Source organism: Haliaeetus albicilla, chromosome 22 (assembly GCF_947461875.1).
Source record: "Haliaeetus albicilla chromosome 22, bHalAlb1.1, whole genome shotgun sequence".
Taxonomy (NCBI): Eukaryota; Metazoa; Chordata; class Aves; order Accipitriformes; family Accipitridae; genus Haliaeetus; species Haliaeetus albicilla.
This window is the reverse complement of record NC_091504.1, coordinates 9,081,382-9,097,626: the sequence shown is the minus strand read 5'-3', so window position 1 is coordinate 9,097,626 and position 16,245 is coordinate 9,081,382. Positions and strand designations below refer to the sequence as shown.

At 52.5% G+C, this 16,245-nt stretch overlaps 2 protein-coding genes across 3 annotated transcripts in view; one reads left to right on the top strand and one right to left on the bottom strand.

The window, feature by feature from the left end:
* CORO7 (coronin 7) overlaps nt 1-2,744 on the bottom strand; it is a 39,229-nt gene extending 36,485 nt beyond the window's left edge. The window contains exon 1 of the mRNA XM_069809757.1: nt 2,594-2,744. Within this exon, the coding sequence (XP_069665858.1) occupies nt 2,594-2,653 (60 nt within the window). The 5' untranslated portion in view covers nt 2,654-2,744. The remainder of the gene's footprint in view (nt 1-2,593) is intronic.
* Nucleotides 2,745-4,203: 1,459 nt separating this feature from the next.
* DNAJA3 (DnaJ heat shock protein family (Hsp40) member A3) lies at nt 4,204-16,245 on the top strand. Of its 2 annotated transcripts, XM_069809730.1 has the most exons (12): nt 4,204-4,428; nt 4,605-4,741; nt 5,215-5,298; nt 6,059-6,265; nt 7,312-7,464; nt 8,504-8,651; nt 9,477-9,541; nt 10,471-10,599; nt 11,053-11,168; nt 11,932-12,029; nt 14,255-14,371; nt 15,156-16,245. In XM_069809730.1, exons 1-11 carry the CDS (start codon nt 4,233-4,235, stop codon nt 14,356-14,358), a joined length of 1,437 nt encoding a protein of 478 aa, XP_069665831.1. In that variant the 5' UTR covers nt 4,204-4,232; the 3' UTR covers nt 14,359-14,371; nt 15,156-16,245. The 2 variants fall into 2 exon arrangements, with proteins under 2 accessions (XP_069665831.1, XP_069665832.1); XM_069809731.1 differs by lacking the exon at nt 14,255-14,371.

Below are 16,245 nucleotides of genomic sequence, written 5' to 3'. Positions count from 1 at the left end.
TCTTTGCACAGCTTCCTTTTGAGGCCTGACAGAGAGCAGTGGTGCCTGCAGCACTTCCTCTCATCCTTGTCACAGCAGCCTGCTCGGTGGCAGACCTGTTAACCCTTCTCCTGCCAAAGGGAGGTTCCTCTCCCTGCACCCAGTGGGTGGGCAGGGGGCTGCAGTGGGGATGGGGAACGGGTCCAAAGCATGAGCAAGTCCCAGGAGGAAGGGTTCCACAATATGTGTCCCATCACCTTGCACTGATCCTGCAGTGATGGAGGATACCAGCTACATCTGGCTCCCAGCGTCCGGGGGTACCACAATTTTTCACAGAGGGACCACCGAGCTGGTCCATCCTGGCCCCGCAACGTCCCTGCACACAGGCAGGAGCCCTTGGGGAAATGATCCTTCCCACAGCGCACCAGGGCAGCTGGTAAAGCATATGGTACCATCCTGGCTATGTCCCTAAAACAAACCGCAAGCTTTCAGGGTGCCTCTGCCAGCAGAGCCCTGCAGACGCTGCCTGACGGGAAGAAGCGACTCAGATGTGATCCTTCATGTTTACACTGCGCTTCCTGATCCGGCCAGGTCAAGTGTCTGCCTTCGCCTCCGTAAACAAGCTGCTCTGCTCGGCTGGGGACACGAACAGTGTTTCCCGCTGTGACACCCGAGATGGGTTTGGAGATGAGATGTCCACCTCCCACCCACTGCCCCGCAGAGCTGGGTGACGTGGCCTCGCTTCCCAGGGACACGTTTCACTCCTGGATGGGAAATGTCTTTCGGAAAGGCCACTTCCCATGTGCCGAGCCCAGTGCAGGCTGCCGGAGGCAGAGCAGACACCTCCTGCACACCAGGGCAAGAGCAAAACATCCCTTAGCATCCTGCAGAGCTCGCCCACCACGGGAACCGACACCAGGGCAGTCAATGTCCCTGGCAGGGATGTCCCTGCCTAGAGAATGCCATAACCCCGCCATGGCCAGGCGTCCCAGCACCCACACTGCACAGACATGCACGCTCTCTGGGCCGGCCATTAGCAGCAGCTAATCTGCACCCTGAGGTTCACAGCTGAACAGTTAGCCGGCTGAGATTTCGGCGACCTGCCATCTGCTCTGCGGACACACTGAGGCTGGCACGCCGTGGGGATGGTGGGATACTTGAGGCCAGGTGCAATGGCAGCAGCCACCACATCCCCTCCTACAGCTGAAGGTCAGGAGGATGTTTTGGGCACTCGTCGGGTCTGCAGAGGCGTACAAACGCAGGACAGGCCAGCCTGGCACAAGGACGGCTTGGGTGGGAAGCTATGGGGAAGGAGAGCGCTGATGTCCAAGAGCTGGGAGATGAACATTTTGGTGGCCCTGGGGACCCCCAAATTCTTTTCAAAGGCAACAAGACATAATGATTTTTAGCAGCATCACCCGTCCAGCCTGACCCCTCTGCTTCTGGCCACATGGCCTATGCTGAAGGGTACCAGCTTCCCACACCTGCATGCCACCCCAGCACAACTGGTTACCATGCAACTGGCCCGCATTGTCCCTTTCCCACATGGGACCATCCCTGGCAGGGTCTCTGCTCCAGCGGTGCCAGCTCCTGTCGGCCCCATGGGCTGGGAGCCACCCGGGCAGGATCCCACCACCCACCTCCACCATGGCAGAGCAACGGCAGCCTCGCTCACGGCCATGGTACTGCAGAGATGCCGGGCAAAGGGTGTCCGGCTCAGGGAGCCCCTGGAAGGGCTACGTGTCCTGATAATGCTCCCCGATGTGGCTCATCCAGCACAACCCATCCCTGACCCAGTATCTCTTCATGAGGCAAGATGGATCATGATGCTCAGCATGGTTGGGGCTGGTTATTCATGGGGCAGAGACCAGAGCTGGGCACAACATGGCTCTGTGCAGCCCAGCGAGACCCACCAGACCTGCCTGACCTCGGTGCTGCTGAGCTCCGCAGCTTGCAGGCAGGGTGACAGAGCTCAGCACCATCCCGCAGGGCCCCAGCGCTTCCTCTTTGCCTGCGGAAGCGGGGTGGCAGAAGCGGGGCCCGGCGTTTCACACTCAGGGTGCACGCTTCCCTGGCCGGCACTGGCAACCCGGCGCTGCCTGGGGAGGGCTGAGCACGGCCCAGGTACCGAGCCGAGCTGGGATGGCGGGCAGCGCAAAAGGGGGGCCAACTGCCTGTGCCAGCCGTGCCCAGCCAGGGCCTGGCAGCAGGAGGGGCACAGCCCGGCTCCCTGCTGCCATGGGATGGGTACCCCAAACCAGAGGCACTGGCTGCACCGCAGCAGCTCCCGGGCGGGTTGGGGTGGGGGGTCTGTACCACCCCGGGAAGGGCTGGGGTTCCACGCCGGCACCCAGCTGCAGAGCTCCCCGCGACAGGCTGTCGGGGCGGGAAGTGGTGGGTGCCAAGGAGGGGCCGCCCGGGCGACGCTGCCGTACCGTGACCGGGCAGCGGGTGGGGGACCCGGGTACGATCCCGCCATACCGGCGGCGCGGCAGCAGCGGGACCCGGAGCCGCGCCTTACCGGGGCCGCCCCGCCCCCGCTCGCCGGGAGCCCCGGCCCCGCCGGCCCCGCCGCCCCCGCACGGGACAGCGGCGAGCGTCCCGCGGCGCTCACCTCCCTGCGGGGCAGCCGGGCCTCGGTGTGCCGGAACTTGGACGCCTTGAAGCGGTTCATGATGCCCCGGCCGCGCCGCGCCGAGCCGAGCCGAGCCGTGCCCAGCCGCGCCGCTCCGCTCCGCCCGCCTCGGGGCCGCCGCCGGCCCCGCCCCGGGACACGCCCTTGTTCTTTAGCCCCACCCCTCTGCGCTGGACACGCCCCCTCCGCGTGTCCCGTGTCCCCGGCTGTCCCCAGTGCAGGAACGTGCCCGCCCCGGCGAGGGCACCGTGAGCGGGGCAGAGACCCCCGCCCCGGCTCGCCGGGACACTCCTCAGAGGCTCCCGCCCTTGGGGCTGACCCCTGGCGTAGGAGCCACCCCAGGGGCGACCATCCCGGGGGAGGGGGTGTGTGTGCAGCCCCCTCCCCTGCCTCCCATAGAGACTCGGGGTCACCAGACCGACAGCTGCCCACCCATGGGCAACCGGGGCTGCGACCCCCCACTGTCACCCAAATGTCCCACTGGAGACAAGGGCAGCTGTTCCTTTGGGCTCCAGGCAGAGAGGATGAGGATAGCGGGGCAGCGGGGGCTTTCCAGTCCCGTGGGCTCAGCGTCCTCATCCCCTCCGTGGCCTGGCAGCCGGCAGCAAACAGAAACCTTTGGGTCCAGACAGCTGCTGGGGAAGGGAAGAGAAATGAAGAGAGGGCCGGATCTGAGCCCACCGGGCCTGGCCGCGGTGTCACCCATGCCCGGCGGAGGCCAGGTCTCCCTCCCCGCCGCCTGGGGTTGCGACACTCGTGTGTGGCAGAGCAAGAGCAGACGGGATCTGACACGTCCCCCTCGCCGCTCAGCCTTGCTGCCATGTCCTCCCACACACCACAGAGCCGAAGCTCTCTGCTGACGCGTGTTTCGAAGTGCCAGCCCCGGTAACCAAGGCAGGAGAGAAAAGCGCTCACCACAAATTACCCTCCTCTCTAGAGAGAAGCTCCTGCCCTCGCGCAGGTGCTGCATTAGCGTGGCCGTTCTGGCTCTAGAAAAGCCTTTATTTCAGTTCTCCGACTCTCTTTCGCCCACCGAGGAGGGAGAAGAGCCCTCGGGTGGGAGCAGGGCACGCCGAGCAGCGCCGAGCCGACGACGACCCTGCCGCGGGGTAGCTGCTCCCCGAGGCCTGGCTGCCTCAGCCCCTCCGGAGCAGGAGGCCGCGGGGCCTGGCTGGGCCCGGCTCCCCCACACCGGCCCACGGGGCCAGGCTCTTCCTGACGAGGGTCCCCGTCCGCCCCTCCCTTTCCCCCGGCTCTCCTCAGCACGGCGCTCCTGCTGTCCCTCGCCTGGCGCCGTTACCCTGGGCACCCTCGCAGGGGGCTCCGCCGGTAGCTGCCCCCCCGCTACGGCCGCCACGCCGGGGCTCTCCTGGGGGCTCCACTCCGTGGCGGCTAGAACACCCCGAGCCCCGCCGCCCCCGCGGGCCGCGGCAGCAGAGGCCCGGGGCGACGCCGCCGTTCCGCAGCCGCCGGGCAGGGGCAGCGGCAGCGCGCATGCGCAGCACCCAGCTGCCGGTACGGGCGCGGAGCTACCGCGCAGGCGCGCTGCGTCCTCCTCGGCGGCGCCTGCCGTCGCGCGTCGCCGGCGGCGCAGGCGCAGCGCTGCGCGCGGGCCAAGATGGCGGCCGGGAGCTCCTCGCGTTGGCTGGGGGCGTCCGCCGCCGCCGTCGCCGCCAGGAACCGCGGGCCGGGGGACGGGCGGCTGCCGCTCGTCTGGCTCGTCCGGGGGCTCAGCGTCCCGCCGCCTCCCGCCGCCGCCTCGGCCCGCGCCGCCCGCCGCCTCCTGCCGCTCTGCGCCGGGCTCTGCGCCGCGGGTGAGGGGGGCCGGGGGCGGCGGCGGCGGGCCCTCAGCGGGCCGGGGCGGGGGAGGCGGCGAGCCGCGGGCTGTCGCCTCGGGGCCGGGCCCCTTCCCCCGGCCTTGTCCCGTCTGCTGCCCTTCGCGGCGCCGTCCCGGCCCTCACCCCGCGCCCTCTGCCCTCCTCTCCCGCAGGGCCGAAGCGTGCCGCCGCCGCCGTCTCCGCCGCCTTCCACAGCAGCGCCGCGGCCCGCGCCAAGGAGGACTATTACCAGGTGCTGGGGGTGCCCCGCACCGCCACCCAGAAGGAGATCAAGAAGGCCTACTACCAGGCACGTCCGACCGCGGGCCCCGCCGGGGGGGGACGCTGCCGGGACGGGCGGGCGACTGCCGGGCCGCGGCCGAGGGCCCGTAGGCAGATAGAGGAGTCGTAGCTGCCCGCGGCCTCCCTTGTAGGGCAGAGACCAAACCTGCCTTTGGGATAGATCCCTGTGGTCGGACCCGCTGGAGATGAGGGGAGGTCGTGGTGGGAAGGCTCAGCACGTGGGTTTGGGGAGCTGTTCAAAAGCGTGGTCCGCCTGCGCTGGCATCTCGGGTCTGCTTCCGGAAGGTCCTGGGATTGCCGAGAGGTTCGGGAGCAGCTTCTGTAGTTCCTTATGTTGGGAAGATAATGCGAAGTGAAGGCTTTTAGCTCCCTAAAATACAGATAGCAAAGCCAAGCTTTGCCCAGCGTGTTTTTCCTGGCATGTGAGATACGCTAAAGTTACTTCTGTCTGTCTCTAATAGTTTGATTTTTGTTGTTTAGCTGGCAAAGAAATACCACCCTGATACAAATAAGGATGACCCTAAAGCTAAAGAGAAGTTCTCTCAGCTGGCAGAAGCCTATGAGGTAATATGCAGGGTTTTATCGTGATGAAAAGGAGGAAGGATTGGAGGTTAGATGGGGGGCAAACATTTCTTCTGTGCATTTCCCGTAAAACCATGGGTTCTTTTTGATGTCCTGTACTTCAGGCTTGAGTGCATCTGTCCCAGCGGTGTCTCCAGGACATCACTTAGCCCAAGTATCCGATTTAGCTGAGTATGGTTTGGACTCTTTCAGTTTGTGCTCTTTCTTCACAGTGAGTGACTGGCATGGATGCAGCGGTCACTGCCAGGGAATTATTGGTCGGCTTAAATAAACAAACAAGAAAACCTATCAGCAGTTACTAGCTGTTTGAGACAGAGGTACCTTCCACTGTGCTGCATCCCATCCCTGTTTATTCCTGCTCTTCAGCTCATTCAGAAATCTTCCTGTGCTGGTTTTTGCTCTTGTGGGTTTTCAAATTTACCCCAGCACTCTTCTCGCCGGCTTTCACCCGATGTATTAATGATCGACTATATAATGCAAGTTACTCGTGCTTATTATAAGTTAGTAAGATCTTGTCATTTTCCTCATGATGAGCTAAGAGATACCATGGAGGAAGGAGCTTTTCAGTAATTCATATGCTGCTGAGAGCTGGGATAGCCCTCCTGATGGTTTGAGAGTGGGCTTGTGGTGATAATGCCAGTAGCCTTGACTTCTCCTGAGGGACGCCGCTCTGCAGATACCGGCTGTCCAGTTGCTCGGGATCTGTACGGTGTCCTGATGGCATTGTTCTTTTGCCTCAAAGGTATTAAGTGATGAAGTGAAGAGGAAACAATATGATGCGTACGGCACGGCTAGTTTTGATCCTGGCGCAGCAGGTGCCGGCGCTGGGCGGCAGTACTGGAGCAGTGGTCCATCGATTGATCCAGAAGAGCTTTTCAGAAAAATCTTTGGAGAGTTTTCAGGATCCCCTTTCGGCGATTTTCAGAATGTTTTTGACCAGCCACAGGAGGTATGAAGTGCACTTATTTTCTGAGTAATGAAATGAAAATGAGAAGTGAAAAACTCAAAAGGTGGAGAGGGACACCAGTCTGTCACAGATCACTCCGGGAGCGAGCTTAAGCAAAGAATTTGCTTCTGGGAATGTCAGCACGTGAGTGTCCCATTGTATGGGTAGGAGAGTCACATATTGTTGGTAAGCCATGTAGATACATCCTCCACACCTGAATATCTTTTTTGGACTCTAGCTACTTCATCTGGTGTTTACTGACACCAGTTGGTGCTGCCAAACAATTCCATCATTGTAGAGGCATCTTTCCTGCTGTACGTTGATTTACATATGTCTGCTTTGATCTGTAATGCTAAAAACCACAAAATACCTTTTAACTATAAAACAAGCCTTCCAGGATTAGTTTTGACTGCTTAATTGGCTTAATTTTGCAGTGGAGCCCATAGTAAACCAAAACCTATGTCTTGGTCTTTGTACTGCAGCTAAACGCTCTTCTAAGTATTGACAGTGTTTATTCATGTGCTGCCTTCAGAAATGCTTACTATTCAGTACTTCTGGCTTTGCTAAAAATGGCATTTCTATTATGAACAGAATTTCCTATTTTGTGCAGTCATCTTTGCTGAGGTAAAGAGTTTATTGAGGAAGAGCTTGGGATTCAGTGGGATTGAAAGCCTTCTCCTTCACCCATTGCTGCATTCTTCAGAAGCATCAAGAGTTTTCCTGAGGGCAGAAAAATGTTTGACTTTAATTTTTACTTCCTTCTTTTATTTTTTTAAATCTTGTTTCTGCTGCACAACTGCTCATCAGACTGGTGTAATCATTATTCCTGTAATGTTTGCTATCTTTCTGTACCCTTTTTTATTTACATGAGACAGATTATTGCTTCCTCCAGTGAGGCAGAACCCTTCTGAATCTGTTTCTCCCCCACCCCGCCCCCATTACCTGGATGTATTTTAAGCATTGTTTGATATTTGGCCTAAAACAATTTCAGTCTGCTTAAAACCCTGTTGCACATCAGCTGTAGATTGATGTCCATGTTTCCTGTACAGTATATCATGGAACTGACGTTCACCCAAGCTGCAAAAGGTGTTAACAAGGAGATTGTGGTGAACATCAATGACTCCTGTGAGCGATGCGATGGTAAAGGACACGAACCTGGTACCAAAGCACAGCGCTGTCACTACTGCAGTGGCACTGGCATGGTAGGTACTTTTTAAGACACAGGTTCTGCTGTGCTTTTCCTTGTTGAGGCAAGTCAGTCCCTTCCACAGTGAAAAATTCTCACTACAGTCATGAGCTTATCTTGGGTGAAACTGAGTTAATGTGGACTCAGATGTTAATTATGCACTAGGAAGATTTTCTTTGTATTAAAGAAGCACTCTGCCCAGCTAAAAGCACTAGCCTTCAGGGCAAGATCATCTGGTATTGTACATCCAGCAAACCATGTTTATATAATCGAACAGTTCTGAAATTACTTAACCATATTTATATAATGTAACAGTTCTGAAATTACTTGGGTGTTAAATGGGATACACTGAATTGAGGGGTGGAGGGAGGAGGAAGGTGATGATAGCCTAAGGGTAGTCATGAAATAAGAAGATGCACATTACTTACTGTAAGGAATGATCAAGCTTCAGGCTTTCAATTTCCATGCCTCAAAATGGGTACTAGCAATCAGTCTGTGACCAGAATATCTTTCTGTGCAGAACAGGTGTAGGTGGTCAGGGGAGACTGAAAGCTCTTCCCACTGTTTCCTCGTGTGCTTTGATCTGATGGGTGGCTTTCACGTTTCAGCCCGTAGCTTAGCCTCCATAATGTTTTCCTGGACACTGGCAATAATTCATGCAAGTGGATTGTCCTCGGATTCCTCAAAATATAGATGTTTGTAGTTCCTTGTGAAATAGCACTGTAAGGAGCTTTGTTCCTGCTTGCGCATTAAAGCCTAGAGATGAAAAGTGCTGTGTTTCCCTTGAACTTGCTCATAGTAGTGAGGGTTTTTGGTTGAAATCAGAATGCGATGGCAATTGAATCTGATCCAGCGTCTCACAAGCAACATCCTCTTTGGATTTCTGAGCCACTTTTCTGCTCCACATCTTGCTAAAGGATATCGCTGTCCTGTCAGGTTGCACGTGCAGTTAGAGGGACTCAAATATGCTGGGCCAGTCACTGGCAGTGTTTTGTGGAAGTGAAAAGTACCATCTGAGTACTAAATATTTGTATGATCTGTGTTTTCTTCACTAGGAGACAATAAATACCGGCCCTTTTGTAATGCGATCTACGTGCCGACGATGCGGCGGTCGTGGTTCCATCATAACAACACCATGCGTAGTATGTCGAGGAACGGGGCAAACCAAACAAAAGAAAACAGTGATGGTTCCTGTGCCAGCTGGTTAGTGTTGTACTTGTGTGCTTCTCTCTGTTAAGTTATAGTTACTTGCTTCCACTTGGCCAACAGCAAGGCACTTGCCTCCAAAGCATGACTGGTCCCTGCCAGCTACGAATGTGAGAGCAACGTAAGAAGTTTTGCTGCAGAGAAGTTATCTTAAGAACAAAGTGGGTTGATAGGTTGGCAATTGAAAGGGCTAGTAAGGAGATGAACTTTCTGGCAATGGATATAAATGTTTGCTTTGCCCTTCCTGAGCTGAGGTTTTGGTTCTTGCATGGATCCATGGTTTTGAAGGCAGGTTTTGAAGAGTGTAACTCAAAAGGTTTTGTTGTCTTGGGTCTTTCATTTGTCCTTGATGAAGCCTGGGGGGAGGGTGGGAATCTTGAAAGCCTTAGCTTGGCTCAGAACAGTGTACTGATGGCCTTCCTCACCAGAGAGGATAAAATGCATGGTGGGGCTGAAGACTGACTTATTTTGAGACTGCCCTGGATGAGCAACCTGTAATTTTCCTGCAGCTTTTGGAGGCTGCCCAGTGTTCCTTAGTGTGATGCATTTCCCAAAAGAATTGAAGTAACAAGCCTGCTTGGGGCATAGTGATCACCTCAGAGGTATAAACGTGTGCTGACACCTCCTCCCTTTGGCCACAGCTCCTGGGCTCCTGTGGAGAGTGTTACTGTGCTGCCCACTGGTAGGTCTTGTGCCTTGCGCTCCTGGATGTGTGGGTGCTGCTGTGGTGGCCGGCTTTTGGGGATGGCAAGAGTTGTAGGTATTCAAGTAACATGTGGATTATAATGCAAGGTAACATTCCCTCTTTTTCTTTGATTGCAGGCGTTGAGGATGGACAGACAGTTCGGATGCCCGTGGGGAAGAAAGAAATTTTCATTACGTTCAGGGTATGTATCGTTATATTGTTGGCTGTTTTCATTATTTAAGTTGGTTGCTTGTTCCCTTTGCAACTGCCTGGGAAGTGACTGACTGAATGGGGGATGGAGGAGGAAGAGCGAGTGATCCTTTGAAACAGCTGAGGTAACATGATCCATATGAACTTTGTGAGATAGCAGAAGATCGGCATTGTAACAATGTTAGATGTTAGGTTAAGTCTGCTCATTAAGAATTGCGCTGCTTGTTCTGGGATGAGGCCCTTATGGTACTGTGCATCAAAATGCAGAGTAGGTTCTTGATGCCTTGAGTCTTTGACTGTGAGATGTGAAGGAGCTGTCTGCTTGCACGGGTGGGGAGCACTGAAGAGGGTTGTGGGAATGCCCGCGAGAATCTGGCTGGTCAAGTGTCCTTTTGCAAACACAGGTTAAGTAAGTGCTGCTTTGCACGTTTTGTAGCTGGGGTCCTCTTCTCCTCTAGGTATCCTGTCCCATGCATCTCTGTCAAGGAGAAAATTTTTTTCAGAACCTTTTTTGTGGTGCGGGACGATTTAATTCTCTTCCAGCTTGTGAGGCCATGGCAAAGGTGCTTGCCTCCCTCTTGTGGCTTTCCCCTGTTCAGGGTAGCGGAGAAGGCAGTGTCTTCTCTGTCTCCACAGAATCATATTGACACTGATAAACTAACAACAGGATTAGGGGAGGGAGTTGCTGTGATAACAAGCAGGCATCCTCCTAAGCCTCTGGCTAATTATGGTTATGTGAAGATCTGTGTTTTTCTAAAAGACTGAACATTAACTTACTCTTCTTACCCATGCAGTTTGTGGATGGTAAAGGGTCAGACTACAGCATTGTGATATGTTTTATTCTGAGAACCTTCAAAGCAGGTTACCATGAGAACTTTGTGGTGGTGTGCTCACTTTTCTTTGGAACTGCCTGCCTTTTAGGTTCAAAAAAGTTCTGTGTTTAGAAGAAATGGAGCAGATATCCACTCGGACCTCCTTATTTCAATAGCACAGGCTGTTCTGGGAGGCACAGCGAGATGTCAAGGCTTGTACGAGACAATCAATATCACGGTAAGTACCATTATGGGGAAGAGCTTGGGCATAAATCGATGCGGGACAGCAGAGACTTCTCCTTAGCTCAGAGGTGGTGCAAATCTCCCAAGTCTGCCCGTATTGTGTCTCAGACTTCTTCAGGATTGAGCGTCAGGTAGTTTGTGACCTGCTTGGTCACACGTCCTTTCCTATTGCTGTGTAGGGACACAGAAAGGAAGGGCTGAGTGGATTGCTGGACAAATCCCGTCCAAGGTCTATAGATTGTGCAAGGTTCTTTACTCGTTCCTTCAAAAGCTTTTCTATCATTACTGACTTAGCTTCTGAATGTGTCCAGATGCATGAATGTACCAAATCTCTCCCATCCTACTTTGAAGCTTGCTGGAGAAGTAGTTAATTTTTATAGACATGTAATGCAATTACTATATAAATGGTTAAACTAGGGTAATAAACGTGACACCTCTGTGTTCATAGATACCCCCTGGTATTCAGCCAGACCAGAGAATTCGAATGAGTGGGAAAGGCATTCCCAAGGTTAACAGTTACGGCTATGGAGACCACTACATTCACATAAAGATAAAAGTTCCTCAGTAAGTAGAGCTAATACAAATTTCTGTGAAATCTTGAACTTTTGCAAAAAACATTGCTCAGAAAGATTTTGTGAAAATTCCTTACTGTTTTATCAAGATGATTCATTTCTCACTCTGCTTTTTATTCTAATGCGAGGTGATACACTTTTTTTTTTTTTTTTTTTTTAAAATAATACCATTTGGCAACCCAGCTCTAAAAACCCTAAACCCTGGAAATATATAAGTAGTTCTGCACCTGTGTATTTGCCTGGCTATCTGCAATTCTGTCTTGGATCCTGGTTACATAAATTCAGTGTTCTGGCTTATAAGGTGTCTGTGCTCTCACACCTACAGCTCAAAGGAACTGAACTCCTTGGCAGTTGCTTCAGATTGCTTGGCCACCCTTGGCCCCTGTGGTGAAGGAAGCTTTTTAGCTTGTATTGCTGCACCTGGCAAGGGAGTTCATTTCCTGAGGTCTCCCTACCAGATGTGTGTTCTGTTGCAGCTCCACACGCTTCTCCTCAGCATTTAAAAATATTTTGGTTTTTCACTGCAGTTTGGTGAAATGCAGTGGGTCCTATCTCTCCTCTTCCACTGGGGCTTATTCTTTATAGATTCCTCATTTTAAGACCACCATAGGGATTCTCAGTATATGCCAGGTGTGTTTGTCTTGTACTTCCAGTAGCTGCCTCTTGTGTGTGCTGCCGGAGAAGGTTAAGGAGGTCTGTAGATACATCTGTCCCTAAAGAGAGCGGTAACCAACACCTCTTTCTTTGACCTGCAGGAGGCTGACGGATCGCCAGAGAGCCTTAATGATGAGCTACGCTGAGGATGAGGCAGATGTGGACGGCACAGTGAACGGGGTCACAAATACAGCGTCAGGTGAGCAGTGGGAATTGGTGCTCCTTCCTCATGGAGTTGGCATGGGAGTGCAGAGCGCTTCCTGAGGGTTCCTGGGGAGGAAGGTGAGCCAAGGTCACCTTGAGACAGTGTGTCAGCACAACCTGCCAAGCATGTTTTATTGGAAATAGTTTTAGTATGATGTTAATAGGCTGTAGCACAAAGTAAAGAGGTGGCTTCTTCCCAGAAAGCTTTACTCGAATACTTACTGGGCAAATCTGTGCATGAATAGAGAGAGGGTATTGAGGTACTCTGGGGTCCTGACAAGTTGTGCTGAGTCTTGCTGTGGTGATGAATGCCTTCTGCTCCCTGCTTCTGCCCCTGTGCCAGAAGCAACTTGTCTTAGTAGCAGAGGTAGAAAAAGAGAATGTGTTTCAGGCCAGTTTTCTCTGTGAGCTAATCTGTTGTGCTTCTGACTGCAGTGGGGACATTCGTCCTTGAAAGCTGAAGGGCAGTACTGCTGTCAAGGCTGCTCTAAGCCATACTCTGTGCACGTGGGGGAACCTGGGATAGAAATGTTCATTGGTGCTGAGTGTTGGCTCCAGTCAGTAGACAGTGTCCAGTGTGATGGAGGGAGTGAAGTCAGCTGGGAGCTTTGTAAAGCTGCTCTTTCAGCTCCAGATCAAAAATTCTGATTCCGCAGTTATGTGTTTTAAGTTTCAGCGGTGAGGTACCTGGCATCAGTAGCAGCTAAAGGCAAAACATACGGTAAAACAGTAAGGCGAGAGCTTTGTCTTTCACTACTGGAAAACAATTTTTTCTTTGCTCGTATTGGAACAATGAAATTCTGAAAGCTGGTTGGGTTTCCTTTTATGCTTGAAACCAAAAAGGACATTTATGACTGCGTACAGCTAGGCAAAGGTGAGAGTCTTTCAAAGCTGCTAAATGATCCCAGGAACTTGGGTCCTCTCTACTACACATGCCAAAGCCTGAGGAATATAGGGTGAAGTTCAAGATATTGGAAGGCAGGATCTGCCAAATACTCACCAATGTTATGTTTTATAGTGCTTCCGTAACACAGAAGTTACGTCTTTTCTGCCGAGGGCAAGCATTAAAGGTCAGGCTTGGGAGGAAGGGAAGAGATCTCTAAGCACAAAACTTTCATTCCAGCTTTTTAAAGGCATTTATGTGCCAAAGGGAAAAAAATGCTCTCCAAACTTGTTTTTTAAAAAGCAAACCTGCTAGTTTTTACCACAATTAAGCAGCAAGGTAGATTCAAAACAACGCCAGTAGTTTGCAGTACAGAAACAGGCTGTTGCTGAAAGTGTGTCCTTGCTCTGGGAAGCAGAAATGCCCTGAGTGGATGGAGGTGTGTTCTGCCGCAGGCCTCAGTATTTCATACCACTGCATCAGTCTGAGCTCGAGAGTCAGCTGTGGGAGGATGGGGAAGACTGGACTTTGTGTTCTCTGTGCGCAAAGAAAGCTTGAGGAGGATTTGGGGGTCCTGTTATTGACGTTTTTACTGTAGAAAAAAGCAGATTAGCAAAGAATTCTCCTTTGTTCTTGCTGTAGCCACTTCTGGAGGGACAAACAACTTCTCAGGACCTGTTCATACATGAAAATTATGCTCATTGTTGCCAGTAAGATTCCTTAGCAAGGCACTTGTTCTGAAATACTTGTAGCCTTTTTCATTCTAGCCTGAGTTCTTTTTCTCCCTGATACTGTTTGTCTGAGCATTGCTTGTAATTATACAAAGCAGGCTCCCGGTATGGTTTTGCACTGCTTTGCTCTAAAGGGTCATGACACAACCATGAAACAGGAACAGAGTTTGTTCCAGGGACCACCAATACAGGTTTTTTTTTCCCTGTAAAGTCATGGCTGGCTGTGGTCAAGTTGACAACTTGTTTTTAGTTGGCAGACTCAATTCCAGGTGCTTGTTTCCAAAGCCTGTGGGGTCCTTGACTTGATTGTGCAGCATGAGAATTCCCTCACCAGTTGGAGGGCTGGGGAGAGGGGAAGGGAATGGTGTTACCTGGGCTCACGGTCATCTTTTCCACTTCTGGGGTCTGGGCTTTCCAGTGCTTTCACTGCAGGTGGTCCAGTAGTGTGGCTCACTGCCAGGTGCAGCCCAGTATGTGAGGATGCAGGCAAAACCAGCTGCCTTGACTTGACCATTCCCCATCTAAAATAACCCTCTCACTTCATCAGGGTTGCTGGCTACTGGTGGGAGATGTATCTGACCGCAGGCCTTTGCTGTTTGTGTCCAGGTGGCAGGGCCAAGGCTAGCGCTGACGCAGGCGGGGATAGGCCTGAGGCTGAGGAGAACAAGGAGGGATTCCTTTCCAAACTTAAGAAAATGTTTAGCTCCTGACACCCCATCTGAGGTAGGAGGCCTCTTGTGTTTTATTGTTGTCTTTCCCCCAGAGCACTAAGCAGAATTTGCACTTCTTGGGAGGTAGAAGCAGCAAAAGCACAGCATTGCTTCTCACTTAGCCTCAGGCCTTCCAGCCACTGGTGTGAAAAGCCCTAGCTGTCCCCTGTGACCTGGAGCAAAAAGCCAGGGACTAAATTGCATTGTTGCTGCAGCAAAAATGCTGGGTACATCTTCAGGAAGGTTGCTAGCCTCCCCTGCAGCTCTGCTTCCTTGTCCATTCAGTGACTGTACCCAATTCAAAGCACTGAGGGTGTTCCCGTTAGCTGGTAAAGCTGGGACCAGGCAGTTCTGCTGCCACCGCAAAGCGTGGGCTTGCCGGGAAGCACATGTGGGGCTGCAGAGCCTCTGGTGCTGGTACGCTCAGGTTGGACTGGCTCTTACCACAGGCTTACAGCTCCAGGAAGGGATCAGTCTTTGTCATAAAGTGCAGCAAAGTCCATGTCACGCAAATGAGCGCAGTGTTGTAACTCAGGGTGCTATTTAGTTGGTGTTGGCCTGCTGTGAGGGAGCGCTGCAGACTTGAAATCATCTACAGCAGACACTGGTGTCTTGGATTCCAGGGGCTCAGCGTCTTGTCACTGCAGGCTTCAAACTTGTCTGTTCTGCATGGCTGACAAAGCATGATGGCAGGTCAGATGGGGAGGTGCCCTTGCAAAGCAGGCTGCAAGGGCTGCTGCGTGCCTTGGGTGGATTTGGTCAGGAGATGTTAAACTTCTCTCTTGCTTTGATTGCAGGGAAGCGTTCTACTGGAAGCTAAGAGCCAGTGGCAGATTTTCTTTGCAGTTGGGAATGAATCTTTCTGGCAGCGGGCTCCGGAGAGCGAAGGATGTCAGTCAGCAGCATGGTGAGAATCCCAGCTGGAGAGGCTACAAACCACTGAGGCACCAACAATCACGATACAAACCCCACCCACTGTCCTAGGAAATGGTAATGAAGGAAAATGCCAGCTTTGCAGAAATGCGGCTCGCTCTCAAGGTTGCTCCACAGTCCCTACTGCTGCTGGAAGCTTATTTGGGAAAAATTAAAGTTGAAATATTATTTAGAATCTGCAGCAGTGGAAATGTGAAATAAAAATTGTCCTTCCAGCGCAGAGTGGAGCAGTTTGCTGTATGGAGTCCAAGATGGCTGCTGCTCACTCAGGTGCCCTTCTGTATGCTAGATGTGCTTTCTCCCAGGAGACTTGGTGGGTCAGTGAGTTTTAACCCTGTCTTCATGACAGCCCTCCTAGCTGTCCTGCACATCTCTCAGAGTGGGAAGTCTCCCTGTGGCTGGGACTCGTCAGAGCCCAGCTGCTCTGGCTCCCTCAGCAGCTGTGGGGTTTCTTAGTCCTGCTGATTTCCTGCACAAAGAGCAGTGATGGAATCTGCACTTTGCCTCAGGTTTCCCTTCCCCCCCAAATTAACTGAAGTTAGAACACAAATGCTGTTGCTTCTGAATGGGTACAAGTCTATCACCAAGCTCTTTGCCAGTTTGGGACAAAAAATCTTTTATTACATTAGCGCAACACCCATAGCATAAATGATTGGTCATAGAGTCATTGTTCCTACATGTGTGAGAATACAAGTAAAGTGGATCACTCCTTCCAGGTGGAGTTGAGCTCTTGCTGTGAGTATTTTCATGGTTACTGCAGCCTGCTGTTGTTAGTTAAACTGTGCAGGTACCATTAGGCCACATACTAATCGATCTGTTAAACAAGGACATGTCGTAGTCTTGCCCTTCTTAATTTGCTGAATTAAAGCACGTGTTGCCTCCTGATTAAACTGCCTGTAAAGTGATTCTGTATCCATGTAAATAAGATTGACCTCATAAAGATATTTAACACGT

What these genes read in the sequence shown, in the direction of transcription:
- DNAJA3 (XM_069809730.1), top strand. Translation starts at nt 4,233, where the DNA reads ATGGCGGCCGGGAGCTCCTCGCGTTGGCTGGGGGCGTCCGCCGCCGCC. An exon ending in AAATTTTCATTACGTTCAGG is followed by an intron (nt 9,542 to 10,470) that starts GTATGTATCGTT and finishes CCTGCCTTTTAG; the next exon opens with GTTCAAAAAAGTTCTGTGTT. An exon ending in ATAAAGATAAAAGTTCCTCA is followed by an intron (nt 11,169 to 11,931) that starts GTAAGTAGAGCT and finishes TTTGACCTGCAG; the next exon opens with GAGGCTGACGGATCGCCAGA.